We start from the raw sequence: 23,473 nt of genomic DNA, 5'->3' as shown, positions 1-23,473 counted from the left end.
AGACTTTCAATATCTCCTTTTGTTATGGAAAATTAGCTATTTTAGTGTTCCTCAAGAAGAAGCCTCCACTTCTGTGTCAAAGATAATAAAACAAACACTATATCACTACTATCACACCCTGATCTGTTTCACCGGTCCTTGTGCTTGTCTCCACCCCCCTCCAGGGGTCACCCATCTTCCCCATTATCCCCTGGTATTTATACCTTTGTTTTTTGTCTGTCTGTGCCAGTTCGTCTTGTTTGCCAAGTCAACCAGCGGTTTTCTCCTAGCGCCTGTTTATTCCCAGTCTCTGTTTTTCCTCATCCTCCTGGTTCTGACCCTTGTCTGTCCTGACTCTGAGCCTGCCTGCCTGACAATTCTGCCTGCCCCTGACCTCGAGCCTGCCTGCCTGACCATTCTGCCTGCCCCTGACCTTGAGCCTGCCTGCCTGACAATTCTGCCTGCCCCTGACCTCGAGCCTGCCTGCCTGACCATTCTGCCTGCCCCTGACCTCGAGCCTGCCTGCCTGCCTGACCATTCTGCCTGCCCCTGACCTCGAGCCTGCCTGCCTGACCATTCTGCCTGCCCCTGACCTCGAGCCTGCCTGCCTGACCATTCTGCCTGCCCCTGACCTCGAGCCTGCCTGCCTGACCATTCTGCCTGCCCCTGACCTCGAGCCTGCCTGCCTGCCTGACCATTCTGCCTGACCCTGACCTCGAGCCTGCCAGCCTCCCTGTACCGTTTTGGACTCTTGACCTGGTTATGAACTCTTGCCTGTCCCCGACCTGCCTTTTGCCTACCCCTTGGACTATAAAAGATATCAGAGCTCAAACCATCTGCCTCCTGTGCCTGCATCTGTGTCTCGCCTTGTGTCATTATAACTACATTGAATAATATAGTATATACTCTTTTTTTACTACAGTATTTATACTATAATAAACTGTAAATACTACATTAAAGTCTGCAAAAACACTACAGTGAATACTATAGTATTCCTACCATAGTATACACTGTCATATTTTTTTCAGGGAAAGTGTGACGTATTTTACTACTTAATGTAGATGTCTGAAAGAATTCTATGGGCCAGGAGAAAGTGTAATCTATGGTTTGGTTTTCTTTAAATGGACACTACAGACAAGCCTCTGATAGCTTAAAGTCAATGGGATTGATACGGGCAACCATGCAATTTTCTAAAATGTATGGCTTAATCAAGTGAAATCAACTCAGTTATTTAGTTTGACATTAGTTAGGGGATTTGTCAATAATACAAAAATAATGTTGCATGGTTGCCCCTATCACTTCCATTGATTTTTAGCTAGCTGTGGTGGATAATGTTAGCTAAAGTTTGTAGTGGCTGTTTAAAGAAAACCTAATCATGAATTGCCGTTTATTCTGGCCCATAGACTACTTTAACAATACATATTTTTTTGGCAAGTATCATACCAAAACAAGCAACCTACTGTACAACGGTCTCTTTTTTTGTTGGTGGCCCACTCTTTGATGGTATGCACGTCTTACAGAGCGTGACTTTAGAGTTGGTCTCTTCAGTCAGCTATATTGTAGTTTGGGCGAACAGCCATAAATTGGGTCAGTTGAATGTTTGTTATTGGATGGCTGTGTGTGTGTGTGGGGGGGGGGGGGTCTGTGTGTAGGTCTGTCTGTGTGTGTGAGAGAGAGAGAGAGATATGGAGAGAGAATCAGTATCTGGGAATCAGTACCCGGGAATCAGAAGGGACGTGCATGCTACCCTTCAGAGGGGTCATCCTATGTAAAATTGTTCTCAGTTGATTTGTACTTTTTCTGTGAAGTGATAATGTTCTGTTCATGTGTAGATAAAAAAATAGTTGCGCAAATGAACTGTTCACTTGTGGATTCCCCCTTCTCCCATTCAATGTCAAACCTTACAGGTCATAGGTTCAGGTCACTGTAACCATGTCTGAGACAACTGCAGCCTGTTATAGACACATGCATGCAGTAAAGAGCCGTACATTCAACTCCAGCTCTGAGGAACACGTGTTCTCCTGCTGTGCTGTATGTAGTGAGGTCTTCACTGTCCCATTGGACCTCAGCTGCCCGACCTGTGGCTGTAGCTTCTGCATACCCTGTCAGGATGAGTTCTGGGAGCAGCAGGGCTTTGAAGTATGTCCTATGTGCATCATCAAAAGACCTCAGAAACCTCCACAGAATTAGTGTGAGGAACATTGGATCAAACTGTCACTCTTCTGTGTCACTGACTTGCAGCCTATATTTTTTGAGTGTCCTCTAACAGGGACCTATGTGGACCACAGGGTGTATCCCATTAAAGAGGCACTGGAGCACTACAAGGTATGCTTAAAGTTTGTTATGGTCTCTTTCACAGACATCTGCATAACCTTAAAGGATAAGTTCAGTGTTTTACAACTTCATTTTACAACTTAATGTTAGATGGTTCCTTCACCTTAATTTGATGTTACCTTAAGGTGATTTGGTAAAACAAAAAAAACAAAAATATGCTGTTGCCTCAATCATTCTATTGAATTTTAGCTAGCGGTAGATAATCTTGGCTGAAGTTTGTAGTGACTGTTTAATGAAATCCGAACCATGGACTATAGTTTCTCTTGGCTCATAGATTACTTTCAGGGTTAGGAACCATCTAACATTAAGTTGTAAAATAGCCTAAAGATAAGGCTACTTATGTCTCATGCATGATTTATCCAACATTTTGAATACCTTAAAAATGTGGGCAGTAACACCCAGTTTTTAGCTTCAGCCCCCATTTCTCCTTGGGTCAGTGTGAAGTCGGCCACTCATGTCAGTCAGCTATATTGTAGGGTGGGATGAACCACTGTATGTGGGCTCGGTTGATTGTCTGTCATTGGATGTGTGTGTGTGTGTGTGTGTGTGTGTGTGTGTGTGTCAGTAGTACCTGGGAATCAGAAGCTTCCCGCTGGTGTACATTTGCATAGTAGCTGGAGTCCTTCATTGAAGAGTCTCTGTACTTACTTCTTGCTGGTCTTCAGAGGGGTCATTCTGTCAGGGAAATTGATCTCAGTTTATTTTTTGTTGTACTTTTCACCCCTTTTTCTCCCCAATTTTCGTGATATACAATTGGTAGTTAAGAGTCTTGTCCCATCGCTGGAACTCTCGTACAGACGGGAGAGGCGAAGGTCGAGAGCCATGCGTCGTCTGAAACACAACCCTGCCAAGCCGCACTGCTTCTTGACACACTGCTTGCTTAACCTGGACGCCAGCCGCACCAATGTGTCAGAGGAAACACCGTACAGCTGGCGACAAGGAGTCACTAGAGCATGATGGGACAAGGACATCCCGGCCGGCCAAACCCTTCCCTAACCCGGACGATGCTGGGTCAATTGTGCACCCCCTCATGGGTCTCCCGGTCGCGGCAGGCTACGACACAGCCTGGGATCAAACCCGGGTCTGTAGTGATGCCTCTAACACCGCGATGCAGTGCCTTAGACCGCTGCGCCACTCTGGAGGCCCTCAGTTGATTTCGAAATTTTGTCTGAGGTGATGATATTCTTCTCAAAAGGTAGTTAATTATAATCATAAATTATAATAATTTTCCAGTTCAGGTTCTCTTTTGGCACAAATTACTGTCAAATCAACTGAAATTAACCCCATGACTTAATTTGATGTTACTTTATTAAGGTAACACCAAGTCAATACTTTGTATAGCTGTCTTTTGCAGCAATTACAGCTGCAAGTCTCTTGGGGTATGTCTCTATAATTGTTGCCAATTCTTCAAGGCAAAACTGTTCCGGCTCCTTCAAGTTGGATGGGTTCTGCTGGTCTACAGCAATCTTTAAGTCATACCACAGGTTCTCAATTGGATTGAGGTCTGGGCTTTGACTAGGCCATTCCAAGACATTTAAATGTTTCCCCATATACCACTTGAGTGTTGCTTTAGCAGTATGTTTAGGGTCCTTGTCCTGCTGGAAGGTGAACCTCCTTCCCAGTCTCAAATCTCTGGAAGACAAACAGGTTTCCCTCAAAAATGTCCCTGTATTTAGTGCCATCCATCATTCCTTTAATTCTGACCAGTTTCCCAGTCCCTGCCGATGTAAAACATCCCCACAGCATGATGCTGCCACCACCAAACTTAAATAACACCCATCCCAAAACCCCAACAAGGAACAGGTGAAAACAATTAGATAAAAACAAACGAAAAAGAAAAATGGATCTGTGGCAGCTAATAGACCGGCGATGACACTCGCCGAGCGCCACCCGAGCCGGAAGGGGAGCCACCTTAGGTGGTATTCGTGAAACTGTGGAGCTTTGTAGCTCTTTCAGGGTTATCTTTGGTCTCTTTGTTGCCTCTCTGATTATTGCCTCCTTGCCTGATCCGTGAATTTTGGTGGGTGGCCCTCTCTTGGCAGGTTTGTTGTGGTGCCATATTCATTCCATAAAAAAAAAAATATTTAGTGGTGCTCAATGGGATCAAAGTTTCGGATATTTTTGTTATAACCCAACCCTGATCTGTACTTCTTCACAACTTTGTCCCTGACCTGTTTGGAGAGCTCCTTGGTCTTCATGGTGCCGCTTGCTTGGTGGTGCCCCTTGCTTACTGGAGTTGCAGACACTGGGGCCTTTCAGAACAGGTGTATATATACAAAGATCATGTGACACTTAGATTGCGCACAGGTGGACTTATTTAACTAATTATGTACTTCTGAAGATTTTTTTTGCTTCCAGATCTTATTTAGGGGCTTCATAACAAAGGGGGTGAATACATATGCACTCACCACTTTTCAGTTTTTAAATTTTTTAAAACTAGTACTTTTTTTTCATTTCTCTTCACCAATTTGGACTATTTTGTGTATGTCCATTACATGAAATCCAAATAATATCAATTTAAATGACAGTTTGTAATGCAACAATATAGGAAAAACGCCAAGGGGGATGAATACTTTTGCAAGGCACTGTAGATATTCATTGGGCTGCTATTCAATGTCACTATAAAGTTCACACTTGATTTACAAAGCTTGGAGTTAAATACATGTCAGAGGGGCGAAGGCTCACAGGCCAGAGTAACCATATCTGAGCCACTGCGGCCTATTATAGATGCATACCGGAGTCCAGCTCTAGCTCTGTGGGAGAATGGAGGCCAAAGCTTCCACTCTCCTGGAGGATGATGATCTCTCCTGTGCTGTATGTAGAAAGGTCTTCTCTGTTCCCGTGGTTCTCAGCTGTCATACCTGTGGCTGTAGCTTCTGCAATCTCTGTCTGGATGAGTTCTGGGAGCAGCAGGGTTCTGAAATATGTCCTCTGTGTATTATCGACTACCCTGGAGGTCCTCAGAGAACGTGTGAGGAACACAGGGACAAACTGAAGATCTTCTGTGTCACAGACCTGCAGCCTATCTGTGATTATCATTGGTCAGTTGACCATAAAGATCACAAAGTGTACCCAATAGCTGAGGCAGTGGTGTACTGTAAGGTAAGCCGCGACAGCAAATCTATTTAGTGTTTAAATCTATTCCCAGTGCAGGTGTTGATCCTTCTGGGCTAACTCCCACTACCCAAACTATTAGGTTACTATAATAATAGTTTCGGCAACCAGAATGCACATTCAGCTAAAAGCCACTAAACTTTGATAAATAGTACCTAAGTGTGCCCACAAGTGTTGCTGTTCTGATGTTCCTCTTGTAAAACCCATGATTCTGATTTGAATGAGAGCATCAGGCACCAGAAAGCTGGACAGAACAACAAAATGAATACATTAAAGGGATAGTTAGCTTTTTTTTAAAGTTGGGCTTATTTTCAACTTCCCTAGGGTGTTGTTGTTTCCACCAAACCGTTTTTAAATGAGCTTGCTGGTTATTTAGTAACATCCAGAAACAACAACACCCGAGGTTGAAAATGAGCTAAACTTTTTTTTAACAAACCATCCTTTTAAGACATTACAGGTCTTACAACCACATCATAGTGCATTATACCTGTCGGCTTTGGGTAAAGTGTTACCAACAAATGTAGGTTAGAAATTTACAGTGACTTAAATGGACTTATTTAGGACAGCATTTAAAAAAATAGTAAATTATGGCCCGTTTGTACAACAATTTAGTATTTTAAGACATCTTGGACCCTGGGCTGTTTTTAGGACAGGAATTTGTCAAATGTTGGACCCAGCACACACCCAGTCAAGGCTAAGTTGGACTGTGGAAAACTTTGTAGGGGTCATTGGAGGGGTATTTTCTTACCCTCCTCCCTCCCACCTAATACATTCTCTCCTTCTATTAATACTCACCGTCTTCCCATCTTTTCTTGGTTATTGTGTTTGTTCCCAGACATCCCAGATGGAGCGTATCATTCTTCTGGAATATGCTGGCCCCACCAGTCTTGTGACTTATTAAATGATTATTGCATCACCCTCATCAAAATGTTATTGGCTGTATAAGGCAGACCCCCTTGCATCATCACTCTGACATGCCAATCTCCACCTTTCCAACAACACTGATCTCAGAACACTGCATCAATGAAATGGGACTATCACTCACTCTCTGGTCTTCCTTAAAATATATCAGGTGGATAGCTGTGATTTATCATGAAGTGGGAGGTGTTTATTTGCATATCCACTACTCAAGCAGATGGAAGCCCTATGGACATATTCATTTCCTTTAAGCATTAAAGTTTAACTGAGGTAGACCCCAGAGAACCCTGGCAACAGCGGTGGGAGGAGCATAGTAACCTTATCTGATCCTGCTGCTGCTCCAGCCCTGTTTTAAAAAACCTGACAGGCAGAATGACGTCCAGGCACCAGGAAGACAATCTCTCCTGCCCCCTCTGTGGAATTATCTTCAACCAGCCCGTTGTGCTCTCCTGCAGACACAGGTTCTGTAAAACATGCCTTCAAGACAGCTGGAGTACCCAGGACAGTGAGGACGACTGCCACTTCTGCCCTCTATGCTGCAGACGTTCCTCCATGAATGAGATTGTGGTAAACACCATTCTGGAGAAGACCTGTGAGTCCTTCAGGAAGGAGATGAGCAGCAGGAAAAACCCTATGGGGTGTAAGGAACACGGAGAGACGCTCTCACTCTTCTGTCTGGACGATCTGCAGCCCATCTGTGTTGCATGCCAGACGGTACACAAGGGGCACAGGCTCTACCCCATTGGGGAAGGTGCACACGACTGTAAGGTAGGCGAACAGAACCTTGGTTGTCTTCACTGTGCCGTCAGTGTCACTGTCACTGAATGTGTCACTCATCATCCATACCCTCGCTCTTAACTTTGCTTGTCAGAGGGAAACTAACTTTCATCTGTACGTTCAGTCTCATCTAACCTCCGGCTGCCATCCTTTACCGCCCGCATTGTCAAATATCGCCCAAAACCTTCACAAGTTGTTAAACCAGCAGCACTTCTTTCATCATGAAAAGGAATATATTACTTTTTTGTTTGACAGTTTTGTTTTGTAAAACTGTGTGTGTTATAGAAACCATCTTTGACACAGTGGGATGGTTAACAGGGGGGTTTGGAAAGTTGATCATTCTATTAATACATTCATATGTTGGGTTGGTCGATGCTTGGGCCCCTGGGAGGAATGAAACCAGATCCCAGGTCTCTCAAGTGTACACCCTTACGTTCCCCTCCTCCCCTAGCCCACCAGCTGTCCTTGACCCTGTTCTAGGAACAAGAAACATTTTGTTAGAATTTAATACTCAAAGACAACATCAACAGAGCATGGATCATGAGCTTCGGTGTACCTCAATGCAGAAAACTCAATGTCCAAACGTTCTACATTGCTTTGGCACGTTGACTTTCTGAATCTGTGTGTAGTCTTTTGTTTCATCATCGTCTCCACCCTCGCTGTCACTTAGTCACATGATCCAGACTCTGTTAATGTTGCCGTTGCATTAGCGAGGTCCAGCTATCAATTGATCTGGATCTTCCAGTCAAGGAGGTACTGAGAACCTTTACACATGCAGCTGAATGCTGTGATGGGGCTGCGATGCAGCAGTACCTGACAGATGAATCCAACACATTGTGCTGTTGACAGCCTGGCTTATGGCCAGCCTGATCCTGTAGTATGTGTTAAAGTGTAAATATCTTGCCATTACACTCCAGGAGGAACTCAAGACCGCATTGACCCCATTGAAGGAGAAGCTGCAGCTGTTCAAGAAGGCTATGGTCGTCTGTGATCAAACGGCAGAGCACATCAAGGTGGGGTATTGTATTTCGTTGGTGTCCTTTCTGGATCAATACATCTTCTAATGCTCATGGAACCCATCATCAGTAATGTAACCGGGGTTCATTGAGAGTTTCAGGTGTTTCATGTCTAAACATGTGTAATTCCAGAACCAGGTTGAGCATACTGAAAGGCAGATAAAGGACGAGTTTGAAACCCTTCGCCAATTCCTGAGAGATGAGGAGGCAGCCAGATTGAATGCTCTGAAGGCAGAGGAGGATCAGAAGAGTCTGCTTCTAAAGGAGAAGATTGAGGAGATGTCCAACGAACTGACGTCCCTCTCAAACACCATCAGAACCGTAGAGCAAGAGATGAGGTCTCAGGACATCCCATTCTTACAGGTATACACAGTATGAAGTTAAACCCTACTTACAGTACAAAGGGAATTCCCAAAGCAAAATAAAGACTAAAATATAGAAACATAACATGCATGTGGAATATTGTAGCTGTCCATCTAAAAGTGATACATTTACTTGCTTTTCAGAACTACAAGGATATCATCAAGAGGTAAGTGGAGTCAGGAATAGCCATTCGTTTGACCCACGGGTTGATGTCATGAGTTAACAGAAGCAAAATACAAAAAATAGATAGAGACCCATACTGCCTCACTATCATGTGCCCATAATATACTAATGAAAACAGTCATCTAGCTACTGAATGTGGCAGACACATCTAAGGCTAATGTGTGTTTCCAGATTCAATTATTATCTTAACTTATGCCTAGAATCCATCAGATCAATCTTTAACCAGCAGTGTCGAAAGTGTAACTGTGTTGGAGCTGTCAAAATGGTGAGCAGATGCTCTTGCTCATAGTCACAAAGCCACACCCCTCCCACTCACGTTGAAAGTTTAAAATTAGAAAGTTTAGGCAATATAGAAATAATGACACTCAAATAGAAAATCATAAAACTAAATAATGAGGATTTGTATCAGCCTAATTCAGGTGTAGATTACATCTCAAACTCCAGTATTTGAAATTGTAAACAATGCGACTCCGTGCAGCCAACAGCAATGTCCACTTTAGGTGTAATGCCAGGAGCCGCTTGTGTATTTGACAGCTCCTACATAGTTCCACCTCAGACACCACCAAAACAACCGCTATGCGGATTTCGGCTGAAGCGTAACTGATTGAATAGAGCCTTTAAAGGTAGACTCAGTGATATGACGCAGGTGCACAAAGTAAACAAAGTAAAAGGCTATACTTCTTAGCTGTTTTGGTACATACCACGCTCTAACAGCATGAAGCGAACCCATGCACACATTGATACTGTGTATGACTGTGTGAAAGTCTTGCATCTCGTTCATCGCAATATCTGCGGTGCTGCTCGTGGCAATGTCATTTCACTGAGTCTACCTTTAATAAAAACAGATCATCATGTTAAAATGAACTTTACTTTGACACAAAATAGCAATAAATATGATACAATCCATCATACATCAATTTCATGGTAAAAAAAGATATATTTTCGCTGGTATAATAGACAGGATATGACTCATCACTGAATGTCGTCATTCCAGAACCTGGCATATGCCGCTGGATCCAAAGATGATTCCTGGAACTCTGATTGATGTGGCAAAGCACCTGGGTTCTGTAAAGTTCAACATCTGGGACAAGATGAAGAGCATCATTCAATATAGTGAGTATTAATCAAATATGAGTCGGTAGAAGTGACTGTACTGTTTCCTCACAGGAAATAAAGATATTCTATATATTTAATTTAATCTCAGTTCTGCTCTTTCTATCATCTCTGTCTTCCATTTGAGGCTCATATATTCCCCTCTCTCCCCAGCTCCTGTGACTCTGGACCCCAACACAGCCGCTAGCTGCTTCATCCTGTCTGAGGATCTGACTGTGGTCCAGTGCTGCTCCCAGGTCTTCAAGCTCCCAAACAACCCCGAGAGGTTTGACATCAGTGCTGAGTTACTGGGCTCCGAGGGGTTCTGCTCTGGCCGTCACAGCTGGGAGGTAGAGGTAAAGGCTAACACATACTGGGTGGTAGGCGTGGCCAGCGAGTCCATCAACAGGAAGGGCAAGCACGTGCTGACGCCAGCCGAGGGCTTCTGGACTATACGCTTCCGCAACGGCGAGCACAAGGCGTGCACGGCACCGTGGGCGCCCTTGACCATGATGAGGAAGGAGCCGCAGGTCATCAGGGTGGTGTTGGACATGGACAGGGGCAAGGTGACCTTCTTTGACCCTCGGGAGAGGACGCCCCTCTATACATTTACAGACCTCATCTCACCCCGGGTGTTTCCGTACTTCTGCACTGCCTGTAAGGAACACCCACTGAGACTGCTGCCCGTCAGGCTGTCTGCTGCTGTGGTGCTCTAGAGGGCTCATTACTAACAAGCAGTGGAGGCTCCATTACTTACAGACAGATCCAGTTGAGTTTACTACCTAGTCCAAGATGATGAAGGCTGATCACTTGGGACAGTCTGGAATAAAGCATGTAATGGTCTTATGTTTGTGAGTATTATGTGTCTACAGATGATATACACTGAGTATACCAAACATTAGGAACAACTTCCTAATATTGAGTTGCACCCCTTTTGTCCTCAGAACTGCCTCAATTCGTCAGGGCATGGACTCTACAGGGTGTCGAACGCATTCCACAGGGATGCTGGTCCATGTTGACTCCAATGCTTCCCACAGCTCTGTCAGGTTGGCTGGATGTCCTTTGGGTGATGGATCATTCTTGATACACACAGGAAACTGTTGAGCGTGAAAAACACAGCAGCGTTGCAGCTCTAAACACACTCAAACCGGTGCCACTGGCACCTAAAACCATACCCCATTTATATTGCCCATTCACTCTCTGAATAGCACATACACATTTGTCTCAAGGCATAAAAGTGATAGAAATAAGGCATCATAGACTGACCAGGTGAAAACTATGTCATGGAAAGATTAGGTGTGTTCCTATTGTTTTGGACAGTCAGTGTACATGTTGACTTGAAAAGTAGCAAGTCTTAAAATAGGTAGACCTGAAACTAGTTAGCAGCACTAAAACGGTACAAGTTTGTCCTAGAATGTCAGACCCCTTATAACTCTGTTCTGAATCACAAAATAACACTGGTGTCTTTTACAAACCTTTATTTTGAGTTACACCTAAACAAATGTATGAAAATGGAGAGCTAGAATAATGTTCCCAATCAATTCTATCTACAATATTACTCTGAGAAATTGCTTTATTACATAATAATAGGGCAACCATGATTGCTGACTAATTGACAGATTGTGAAGATATTGTTTAAATAATGTTCTTTCTTATGTATTGGAGTTCCTTAGTCAGGTTAAGCATAAAACCCCAATAGTTCCAGGACACACAGGGGTTCCCACAAGGCACATAATATCAATGTGTGTGAACCTGAGTGGTCAGTCAGTGCATATCATCCATTACTTCAAACATGTTATGTAATCAGGTCTAGTTTTACATTAAAAAAAAAATGTAATCTCGCAATCGAAACTCCTACAGTTAGTGTTCGGAATAAGAGGTATGTTCTATCATACTACTAACACACAGGTAGCAACACCTCATCCAACATGGACACTCAAGTACTGTTCAGTTCAGCATTTTGTTCATTACATGGTGGCACACTACTATTACAAGGTTGGGAGCAAATAGCCTGGAACACAATCTTCAAGAGACTGGTATCTCAACAACTGTGGTATATTCAGTCCCAGCTCTCATTTCCTTTACACTCTCATTGTAACAAACAGACAAATGCTGTCATTGTAACAGACATCCTGGTTTCATGTGAAAACGTGCTCTGCTCTATGTGCATTGTAATGTTGAAGGCTTGAATGTTTTCATTTGGCTAAACTAAGAAACACAAATGAAGAAATACAAACGGGGGAAAAAGCCCTCATCCAACCTTGTCCTTGGACGTTATTGATACAGTGTTAAAACATGGTTTTGTAACAGTACTAAGGTTTCCCTATTGATTGATCAGTAGCCCTTCAGTCCCCTGATCTAGACTAGATCCAGGGAGCAACACTAATACATGTTGACTTCAGCAATAACACTACTTAAAGCCTGCAGGTGTAATGCTTCATAACGTGTTCTAAGCACAGATGAGCCTTTATAATACTATGTTATTTTTCACAATGTATGAACATATCAAGTTGAGACAGGATCATTATGAGTTGATAAGACATATGGGGTCATGCATGCTTATGACAAGTCTTACAATGCATTATAAAGGCATGATAAGACTTTCCACTCCAGCATATCACAGTCTCCAGTATCTGACACCTTGACAGTCACTTTCCTAAAGCCGGTGTGCACTACATGACTTTCATGATCCTAACATGGCTGAGCCTCTCGGCACTAAACGACCATCTTTCCTGTCGTATTTTGTTGTCTTGCCAACTTAGTGGTGCCATACTCAACAATGTGGCACAGACAGGGGTCACACACTACAAGATTCTTCACTTGGTCGTAAGGATTGTCCATACCACCGTGTCTCGCGAAAACAGTTATGTGATTAGATTTAACGTAGCTACAACAAGCTGTGGCTCAAAGCAGCCTCATAAACATGTGTAAACCCAGCTTAAAATAGTCCATCTCATAGAGCCATTCTACCCTCCACTATAGCACTGTGTAGCTCCTCATTCACAGCCTCATAACGCCCTGCTCTGGAGTTCAAAAAGTAAATCTGGTCGGTTGATAAGCGCGGATCGTATCCCTCCCTCTGCAACCGGGTCTTCTGGATTTTAAAGGTACCTAGGAGGAGGGAAACAAAGACAATTGGTCATTAATATATTTGATTATTTCTTGGAATGAGCATTAGACGCTTTATGCAAGGCCTTATAAAAATACAATTGATGGATATTTCACATTAGAATTAGCCTTGTGTCCAGTCCACTCACCTGTGGTGTCTACTTGTGGGGAGATGCGTAGGAACACGGGACGGGCGTAAGGGGGCAGGGCCTGTTGGACCTCTCGCAGGAACACATCACAGTCAAATGTCCCTGTTGGGTCTGCGATGGCAGCCATCCCTGCCTTCCCTTCCACATCTTACGGGGAGACAAACATACACACCAGGCTTTTCACAACACCATGCTGCAAAGTCTTCCTAATCACTCAACCTCCCTGTAGACTGGTCGATTTTAACATTTATTTAACAGGAACAATGCTGTCAAATCAACATTTAAATGGCCCAATTCAGCTGTTTTTACATCAATATCAAATCATTTCTGGGTAACAATTAAGTACAATAGTGATTTTTTTACATTAAAATGTAAAAATAAATAAACAAATAGCTTTTTTTTTTAGCAAAAAAACTTTCTCAAGCAAGAATTTGGCCTGGGAATGGTTTGAGAGTAGAGGAGACAACTGAAAACTAGCTGTTACTGGCAGAGAGGTTTGGAACTCTTATTAGTCGATGAACTAGAATGACCACCTGGTGATGTCACCAGGCAAGCCGAAATTCCACCCATGCAAAACCAGCCGATTAGAAGTTCCTGTGTAGATTATATTTTCAACCAGCAACTATCAGGAAATAGCACTGGTTTCATCAGCTGTACAATGATACAAAACACAGGCAAAACAGAATTTTGACTGCACTGGGCCTTTAAGTGGAGATTAACTCCTGGTTTCACCTCGTCACTATCATACATGTAACATGGTGCACATAATGTGAACTTCATCTCACCTGGTACAGATACCCCATACACAGCCACATCGGCCTGGCCCAGCAGACCACTCAGTGTTCCCTCCACCTCGGTGGTGGAGACGTTCTCTCCTCTCCAGCGGAACGTGTCTCCACTGCGGTCCCGGAAGTACATGTAGCCCAGCTCATCCATCACCAACACATCCCCTGGGAGGAGGCAGAGAGGTAAGTTGATGACACATTACAATGTGGTAAAGATAATGAAAAGATAAGGACTGATATAATAGCACTAATTCCAAGTATGATAATCGAAGTAAACATTAAATCCAGAATTATTGTTAAATCACACTAAGAGCCTGTGGGTTTACCTGACAGATATGCCGAGTCATTTTTCTTGAAGACATTGTTGGCGATCTTCTTCCTGGTGGCATCCTGGTTGGCGTAGCCATCAAACCTCCGTAGCGGATCCTGTTGGTTGATCCTTCCCACCAGCAGCCCTGGCTCCCCTGAAGAGAGGAGTCATACATGGAGAGGTCAATCTATCCAAGTCTAGTTATGAATCCCTTTTTACATACATTTTTCACAACATGCTTTACAGTTACCCAGGTTAACATTTGTAAAAGTCCTATATTTATCAATATTGGTGCCCATTTACTTACCAGGAAGGCAGGGCACACACAGGCCATGCCTGTCCCTCACCAGCGCCGTGGTCTCCTCATCCACTTTCATGAGGCGGATTGGGTACACATTGGGCAGGATGCGGCTGTTGAACCCACAAGCTCCCACCTTGTCAGTGGAGAAGACATAAAAAAGTATTTGATACCACAGGAAGATCCTTATGTAAATAAGTAATATTAATGGCCCAAGAATAGATCCTTGAGGTACACCACATTGTGGCTCTATAAAAGTTGCATACTTGAGCAAAAAAATATATTGCTCTCTATTATTTACATACTTTTTGAGCCAGTTGACAACATTACCCATGACCCCTACCTTGCCGTCCATGTTGGCGATGCTACAGTTGCATTCGGTGGCTCCGTAGAACTCCCCTACCTGGGCCACACCAAAGCGTTCGGTGAAGGCCTCCCAGACACTAGGACGCAGCCCATTCCCCACCGCCAGGCGAACCCGGTGACCCTTTTCAGAAGGCCGCACCGGCTGGGACAGCAGGTAGCGACAGATCTCCCCTATGTACTGCACCACCTAGTGGACGAGTGGGGAACAGCATAGACATCAGATTTAAATTCAATGCGGGTTTCAATCAAAAATCTTGTAGCTGCACATCGACCACTCAAGAGTCAGATGTTCTTCCTATGCTCATAGAAAAGGATACATAAGCTTTTTTCTACTTACAGTGCAGTTGTGCTTGATGCAATCTTCCCAGAAGCGACTGGCTGAGAATTTCTTCTTCACCACCACAGTGAGTCCATTGATGAGACACTGGCCCACACCCATGATATTACCTGTAAAGGAGAGGAACATTGGACAGCCAGTGAGGGTGACAGGTTGAGGAGGAGAATCAGGACCACACTGTCAGACCAAACCAAATGACTCCTGAAAGACAGTGGAAGGTGATGGGACAGAAGCAAAAGATGGAGAGATGGATGAAGAGAAGACACACACACCTGCAGAGTGGTAGAGGGGAAGGCAGTCGTAGATGATGTCATCCTGGCGCATGCGGAAAGCATGGTAGCCAAAAGCAGCGATACGGTAATACCTGAAGATAGAACAACACAAAAAGGATTCAATAATCAAATACATGAATGCAGTGGGTGCTAAGCTATGCTATAGCATTGGGAATTACCATACACAGAAATACACCAGACAAGTGTCTCGCTGCTGGATATTAGGATGCTGAGACTGAGAGACTCACCGACTGTGCACCACTATAGCAGCTTTCGGGAGTCCTGTGGTGCCTGAGGTGTATATATAGAACAGACGATCTGTTGGGGTTGGTGGTTGTGGGGGAGGATGGAGAGAGGAGAGGGAGAAGAGAAGGACAGTGTGGGGGGGGGGGGATGGGAGGGTGGAGGAAGGATAAAAGGGAGGGAAGAGTGAAGCAGGGGAGGATGGAGAGAGGAAGGGAAGGTTAAATAACATGACATTCTATTTACAACAGTGGGACTGACACTCACAACCACAGAGAGACAAGTGGTGACTGGTACCCACACAAACCAAGATGCAGACACCCACTCACACTGTCCTAAATGAGAACACAGAGACCCCATTTAGCAAAACCCCGGCATCTCCATAATACTCTCCGGGAAGGCCAGTTGACTGACTGGGCTGCCCACTGATACGCCTGAGACTGACTAAACAATACCCTAGAGAAAGTTTCCCAAACCTCTCCTCGAGTACTCCCAGCCTGTTCCACTTAATCTATTCCCATTCTAGTACACCTGATAAAAATACATAAATACATACATACAGTTGAAGTCGGAAGTTTACATCTTTAAAACATCTTTAAAACTCATTTTTCAACCACTCCACAAATTTCTTGTTAACAAACTATAGTTTTGGCGAGTCGGATAGGACATCTACGTTGTGCATGACAAGTAATTTTTCCAACAATTGTTTACAGAGATTATTTCACTATATCACAATTTCAGTGGGTCAGAAGTTTACATACACTAAAGTTGACTGTCCTTAAACAGCTTGGAAAATCCCAGGACATTATGTCATGGCTTTAGAAGCTTCTGATGGGCTAATTGACATCACTTGAGTCAATTGGAGGTGTACCTGTGGATGTATTTCAAGGCCTACCTTCAAACTCAGTGCCTCTTTACTTGACATCATGGGAAAATCAAAATAAATCAGCCAAGATCTCAGATTTTTTTAGACCTCCACAAGTCTGGTTCATCCTTGGGAGCAATTTACACACACCTGAAGGTGACACGTTCATCTGTACAAACAATAGTACACAAGTACAAACACCATGGGACCACACAGCCGTCATACCGCTCAGGAAAAAGATGCGTTCTGTCTCCTAATGATGAACGTAATTTGGTGAGAAAAGTGCAAATCAACCCCAGAACAACAGCAAAGGACCTTGTGAAGATGCTGGAGTAAACAGGAACAAAAGTATCTATATCCACAGTAAAACTAGTCCTATATCAACATAACCTGAAAGGCTGCTCAGCAAGTAAGAAGCCACTGCTCAAAAACCGCCATAAAAAAAGCCTCTGGTCTGATGAAACAAAAATATATATTTTTTGGCCATAATGACCATCGTTATGTTTGGAAGAAAAAGGGGGAGGCTTGTAAGCCAAAGAACACCATCCCAACCGTGAAGCACGGCGGTGGCAGCATCATGTTGTGGGGATGCTTTGCTGCAGGAGGGACTGGTGCACTTCACAAAATAGATGGCATCATGCGGTAGGAAAATTATATGGATATATTGCAGCAACATCTCAAGACACCAGCCAGGAAATTATAGCTTGGTTGCAAATGGGTCTTCCAAATTACAATGACCCCAAGCATACTTCCAAAGTTGTGGCAAAATGGCTTCAGGACAACAAAGTCAAGGTATTGGAGTGGCCATCACAAAGCCCTGACCCCAATCCCATAGAAAAATTGTGGGCAGAACTGAAAAAGCCTGTGCGAGCAAGGAGGCCTACAAAACCTGACCCAGTTACACCAGCTCTGTCAGGAGGAATGGGACAAAATTCACCCAACTTAATGTGGGAAGCTTGTGGAATGCTACCCGGAACGAACCAGGGTCTGCAGTAACTGCTGTGCCTTAGACCGCTGAGCCACTCAGGAGGCCTGATATATCTAATCGAGGGCTTGATGATTAGTTGACAGGTTAAATCAGGTACGCTAGTACTGGAATAAATCAAATACATGGAATTGGCTGAGGGTATGTGAGGAGAAGTTAATTTGCCCTGGAGATAAGTTCATACTAACAACACATTATTTACTTAAAGCTCAGCTGACACCTGGAGCTGTCAATCAAAGCCACATCTGCCCTAGATTGAATCTGTGACACGCATACCAAAAACTAACCAGGACTGAGTAGAATACAAAATCACCAGGAAATTGGGATGGATCAATCATTTTAGGGAAAGAGTTTTGAATTTAGTCTTGGTAATTACAGCTCTTTGTCTGAGCGAGACAGTGAGTGACAAGGAAAAGTGACTGAACTGTTTTATTTCACTTGAAAAAGTGAGGATGATAGTGGAATATTCATGTGGAAAACACTCCATGCATACAAATCCATTTTTTTTCTTGTGGGCTCATTTTACCCATCAGCTCTGACCTACTAAGCTGTCAATGTGAGATGGGTATTAGCAGATAGTTGTGGACTCTAGCTAAACTGTTTTACATATTGCGAGATACATTTTATCTTGTTGGAGACTGGCCAGAGATTGTGAGGTATATGTTACCTTGGCAGCAAGAGCATTATAGTGTGTATTATTATGGTGTTATACACAATATTGCTTTCTGAAATGCTTCAAAATAAGTGTCCAGCCACAGGTGAGTTATAGGAGACTGTAATAGAAGACTGGATGAAGAATAAGATGTGAGGCGAAGGAGGACACTCACCATTGAAGCTCTTGGGTGGGATGCAGGGAGGAGGGGGCAGTGTAGGGGCCGAGGCCAGGATATAGTCCAGATTCTGGGCAGACAGGGAGGCCAGACAGTCTACACTGAGCTCTCCTGTACAAAACCGCACCATCGACGGGCTCAGGGATGAGCTCACCTCCAACATGGCTGAGGAGACAAAGAAAGAGAGGAGGGAGAGAGATAGAGTGCAAGAAATAGAGGAAAGAGAGGCAGAGAGAAAGGGAGAGAGATAGAATAGTAACAGAAGAGGGATGGGGAGAGTAGAGGGATAGAAGAGGGAGAGAGATAGAAGAGTTGAGGGATAGAAGACGGATTGAAGACGGAGAGAAGAGTGAGCCACAGGATATTTCAGAAGGGGACTTTAACTGGGAGAGTGAATACAGAATTGAAAGGTAGTTATCGATTACAAGAATGATAGTGTACTGATGCATTATGCATAGAATGTGAACAATAAAAGTGCAACAAAACAAATGAGCAGACAGAACATCACTGTTGACCCAGACAAACAGAAAGCCAGACAGAATACTGACATAAGCAGACGGAACACTGCTGCCAGAAAGAATGTCGACCCAACCAGACAGAATCAACAGATGGAATATTGCAACAGACCATCAGAAAAAAATTGTTGGAACGCTTTATAATGACAGATGTCTGAAATAAACAGACGTAAGACTGTTGCCAGACAGCTGACCCACCCAGATGTACACAGACAGAATTCTGAGATGGAATATTGGCCAACAGGCCATCAGAACATTGGAAATTATCTTTGGAATGCTTGCAAGAAACCTGCATTGATGGACTTAGGACCAGTTTTGCCTTTTAAATCATAATGAATAAGAGGAGTGACCCGATCCTTGATCAGCACTCGTACTCTGAGACGCTTTGTGAATACAGACCCCAAACCCCACATTTCCCCATCTCTGAATCCCACCTACCACCAGCCAGCTCGGCTCCGAACACGATCCCTCTGGACACAGACACTCCAACACAGTGCAGGAGAGCGTCCCTCCGCAGGTTGAAGTTGATGAGTGCTGCCTCCACCCCCACCTTGGCCAGGCCCAGCCAGAGGGCCACCTGCAAGGGCCGGCTCTCCATGAAGAGGGCTACCACATCCCCCGGGGCCCAGCCCTGGGCCAGAGCCCATTGGGCCACAGCGTTAGACAGCAGGTCCAGCTGGGTGAAGGTCCACGTCTCTCCTGTGGCATCATAGATGAGGGCGGGTTTATTTGGGTGCTGCTTCACCGTCTGGGCAAAGATGGAGGGGATATTGCTGTTGCGCCGTAGGTGGTGCCACAAGGCTATCTTGACTCGTAACAACACGTAAAGGCCACTGGAAGAAGTACAGAGAGGGAGATTAGGGAGAGAATGTCACTATTTTACCTATAGTGATGATGACTAACTAGTAAAAGGTACATTTCCTGAAGAAAATGTGTGTGCCTGCTTCAGCAGTCTAAATGTGTTTTTTTAATGGTAGTAGAATTTGATGTAAGCACACCTCATATTCTTAACAAATTAAAGGCACCCACTTTAGGTCTCTTTTGGCAGTACGGACTACGATGTAGAGGTACTTCCAACCACCTGTGCCCAGAAAGACCCCGAAGCCTGCTGCTAAGCTCCAGGACCAGGGGACCCCGAAGAGACGCAGCAGACCCAGCGATCCCAGAGACAAAGAGGCACTCGCTGCATTGCGCATCCTAGCAGTGGAGGAGAGGAGTTTCAAAGGGTTATAAGGGTGGGATAAGTGAGCGAGACAGGCCTACAGCATGGTGTTAAAATGTAATGGCAGAGGGGTAAGGATAAGAGGGTGTACTACACGTGGCAGTGGAGGACAGAGAGGTAAGAGTGCTTTTGGACCAGTCTCTCATAAAAATGACTAACTTGACTAATTTCAACAGTGAAAATGTAAATATGTGTAATGAATTAAAATTAAATGCGAGGTAGTCACGACCTTATAGCATGATTTATTGGATTACATACTGTATAGTTGGTGTTTGAACCGTGATTTATTTGTTGTTTTAGGCTGGCTAGTTAAAGTGCACTGTGCAAAAATGTTATCATATAATGCAGCGTTGCCTACAGAACGTAGGCCGAGTCTCTTACCTATGATCATACACGACCCGACGACGAACAATTTGAGAGCAATGTCCCTAACCTTTCACCTAGTAACCGAGTATTCTACAAAACGTTCAATAGCGCTTTAACCACTACCAGGCTTGTATACAAATTAGAATCGCCACCACACGCTGTTGCGAGGATAACATTCATCATTTGAAATATTGCTACATTAATACGTATCTAAATGTTACAACAGTTTAACTGTCACCGCACCAAATTGTTATCAGATCAACGTCTCTCCTGTAACAATGCATCAATTTATGAACATCAAAAACATAGCCTACGCGCTCTAAAGAATTCCGAAATAGCAGATTCACTAAATGATGGAATGACTAGACAGTTATTGGATACTTATCTATTTGTAGTAGCCGAAATATAAGAACCACAGTACTATGTACTCCATATTGAATGTTATTGCATTGCGACGACCACCAACCGCACCGCCCAAATAGTATCGTCCTTCCTCTGTGAACTCAGCCATTAGCTCCTCATCGAATTACCGACTCAATCCCATTGGCCGATGTTATGATGACGAAGGAGAATCTGCCTTTTGACCCGCCTGTTTCCGGTTCACTTCATCCAGTTGACCAATGATTGCACGTGTTGCTACATATTGAGAATATAAAATCACATTCAACAAATACTGTGTACTGTATACAGATATCCTACTGATACGATATATATGTGTGTGATGCAAAAAGCCCTGATCTATTCTCTACTTTTGTCATACAGAGGCTCTCGGGTAGGCTATACTTTCCTTATGAGTCAAATAGCGTTGACCTCTACAGTAGCCTAATTCGTTCTACAAATGTTGAAATGAAAATTTGAAGGAGCAGCTGTTTATTTTGAATCACAAATAAGCAATTCAATGCGGCCATTTAAAGTAAATATAAACATTACAGTATTGTGGGTTACAACAAAGATTATCTATTATATTGACAAGATAGTCAAGTGGCCGCTCTAACAATGGAAATACATATCCTCAAAGATGTAAAGCAGGTGCGGGAGGCGAGATCAGGAGGGACCATTCTAGCCAATGAGAGTGCAGAAAAAGCGTGTGAACAACAGGCACAACTCTGATATAAATAACTTTTTTTCAAAGTTGCCGAAATACCACGTGTAACAACCTAACCATTACAAAACGTATATTCGATCAAATAAGCCTCACGTAGCAAATTAGCAATATTTTGACACTCATTGAGCATTCAAAAATTCCTCACTTCGTGGTCATATTTTCAATGAAAGATTTTGGGCGGAGTAAACCCTGTCGCTTCGCCTCTTCTTCACTATTTAGAAGCATTTCAACACAAATACAGTAATACAAATTAGAGACTGATACGCTTGTAGGTGTTTACAGGTCACCAAACTAAGTGAAACATCTAATGTGTTTATGAATTGACTATCCCATGACTGCCAACTGCTCTTCTGCTATGAGTACATGTCCACATTCTTGTACTGTAGGCCTATGCATCGATGTGAAGTATCTCAAACCTGTTTCACTTTGTGTTTTTGAGTTCTCTCTCAGTTCATCACAGAGAGTGTATCCACAAATGGGAATATCTTTACACACATCCATGGGTCAGTGTAGTCCAATCCCCTGTCTGCGTGAGGCTGTAGTGCAGGAGCTGCTCTGTGTCAGGGTGGACCTGGAGTCTGGCTGGAGGACATGGAAGACCCTGCGCAGCACAGCCCGTCTGAGCAGGATGTAGACCCAGGGGTCCAGGATCTGGTTCCAGGTGGCCATGCGGAGGCCCAACAGAACCAGCTTCTCTGACTGACGTACTGTGTGGCTGGAGCCTCGCCCGCCGCGGCAGAACTGACCCACCAGCAGAGAGATGGAGATCTGGTGATGGTGGACAGAAAAGCCATTATGTTAGGGACATAAAAGCCATTGTGGGTCATTGAAAGGCACACTGTATGTATGAGACAGGCCTGAATAAATTAGGTGAATATGTTGTATCCTACTATTAATTTTAGAAACACTTATGTGTCTGTTTTTAAACAAGCAAATGCCTTGTCTACAATAAGCAGGCAACCAATGTTAAACCATCTACAGTATAAACAAGGTCAAATGTCAGTGGAGGCTCTAGCTACTCACTAGAAAGGGGCTCCAGCACACACAGGACACCATCGTGATCACTGTCAACTGGGCCATCATCTCTACATCCAGCGAGCGTAGCGGAGAGGAGGAGGTTCTTCCATATCGTCCTGGTGCTGCTGTAGTGTTTGTCCTGATACCCTGGGAGCTGAGCCTGGCCTGCAGCAGAGCCAGCCCGCTCAGGGTGTTACAAATCAGGGAGAGGCTGAGCGCCGTGAGCCCCAGGCCGGAGAAGGTGAGGGCCAGGGTGGCGTCAGCCGTGGAGAGCGGCCCGTGGACTGTCAGAAAGCACCAGGTACCAGGGAATTGGGTTGTGTAACTACCCACGTCCACCAGGGGGAGCCCGGCCAGCAGCAGGGCTAGGGAGGACAGCAGGAGGACAGCCAGACGCATGTGGGCCACCGTGATCAGGGCAGAGTGGAGGAGGGGCTGGGTAATGCCCATACACCGCTCCACGGCCATGGCGCTGCCCAGTAATAGAGGGCACAGGCCGAAGAACACCAAGCTGGCACCGAACAGTTGGCAGAACATCCCGGCAGGCTCGGTGGTGTCACACATTCCTGCAGCCATCCTGTGCCTCCGACTCTGACCCAGGTGCAGATGGAGGGCAAAGGCACCAGGGATCAAATTACCAGCCAGGTCGGTTAGCAGTAGAGCCCCCACTAACAACAGGAACGGCGCTTTGGCCCGATGTCTGAAGCGTACATAGGACTTGGCCAGGATGCCCAGGGCGCATAGGTTAGAGAGGCCACCCAGTGTCATGGTGAAACAGGACAATCCAAAGGAGGGAGGGTTGATGAGGGGTGGCAGTGTGGTGGCATTCAGGGTCTGGATGGATGGACAGGGGCAGGAGGAGTAGTTGAGCTCTGGGAGGTGATGGAGGACAGAGGGAGAGGAGGGGGCAGAGACGGTAGCCAT

At 44.5% G+C, this 23,473-nt stretch overlaps 3 protein-coding genes across 4 annotated transcripts; 1 reads left to right on the top strand and 2 right to left on the bottom strand.

The window, feature by feature from the left end:
* The first annotated feature begins 5,762 nt into the window (after positions 1-5,762).
* Positions 5,763-10,492, top strand: LOC135554500 (zinc-binding protein A33-like). Its single transcript, XM_064986838.1, has 6 exons — positions 5,763-7,113; positions 8,040-8,135; positions 8,271-8,501; positions 8,645-8,667; positions 9,679-9,797; positions 9,951-10,492. Exons 1-6 carry the CDS (start codon positions 6,718-6,720, stop codon positions 10,490-10,492), a joined length of 1,407 nt encoding a protein of 468 aa, XP_064842910.1. The 5' UTR covers positions 5,763-6,717.
* Positions 10,493-11,237: 745 nt separating this feature from the next.
* On the bottom strand, positions 11,238-20,919 carry slc27a1a (solute carrier family 27 member 1a). Of its 2 annotated transcripts, XM_064986836.1 has the most exons (13): positions 20,443-20,919; positions 19,869-20,036; positions 19,278-19,672; positions 18,322-18,489; positions 15,650-15,719; positions 15,402-15,493; positions 15,130-15,239; positions 14,770-14,979; positions 14,436-14,562; positions 14,145-14,282; positions 13,819-13,983; positions 13,034-13,180; positions 11,238-12,887 (listed from the first exon to the last, which is right to left on the bottom strand). In XM_064986836.1, the coding sequence occupies exons 2-13, from the start codon at positions 20,033-20,035 to the stop codon at positions 12,730-12,732; spliced, it is 1,947 nt and encodes a 648-aa protein (XP_064842908.1). In that variant the 5' UTR covers position 20,036; positions 20,443-20,919; the 3' UTR covers positions 11,238-12,729. The 2 variants fall into 2 exon arrangements, with proteins under 2 accessions (XP_064842908.1, XP_064842909.1); XM_064986837.1 differs by having other exon boundaries at positions 19,869-20,919.
* Positions 20,920-22,036: 1,117 nt separating this feature from the next.
* LOC135553828 (prostaglandin E2 receptor EP1 subtype-like) lies at positions 22,037-23,473 on the bottom strand. The gene is made up of 2 exons (XM_064985763.1): positions 22,556-23,473; positions 22,037-22,300 (listed from the first exon to the last, which is right to left on the bottom strand). Exons 1-2 carry the CDS (start codon positions 23,471-23,473, stop codon positions 22,037-22,039), a joined length of 1,182 nt encoding a protein of 393 aa, XP_064841835.1.

The sequence above is a fragment of the Oncorhynchus masou genome, chromosome 14 (assembly GCF_036934945.1).
Source record: "Oncorhynchus masou masou isolate Uvic2021 chromosome 14, UVic_Omas_1.1, whole genome shotgun sequence".
Classification (NCBI taxonomy): Eukaryota; Metazoa; Chordata; class Actinopteri; order Salmoniformes; family Salmonidae; genus Oncorhynchus; species Oncorhynchus masou.
The sequence above is the reverse complement of the archived record's forward strand: the minus strand, read 5'-3'. Positions and strand labels throughout refer to the sequence as shown.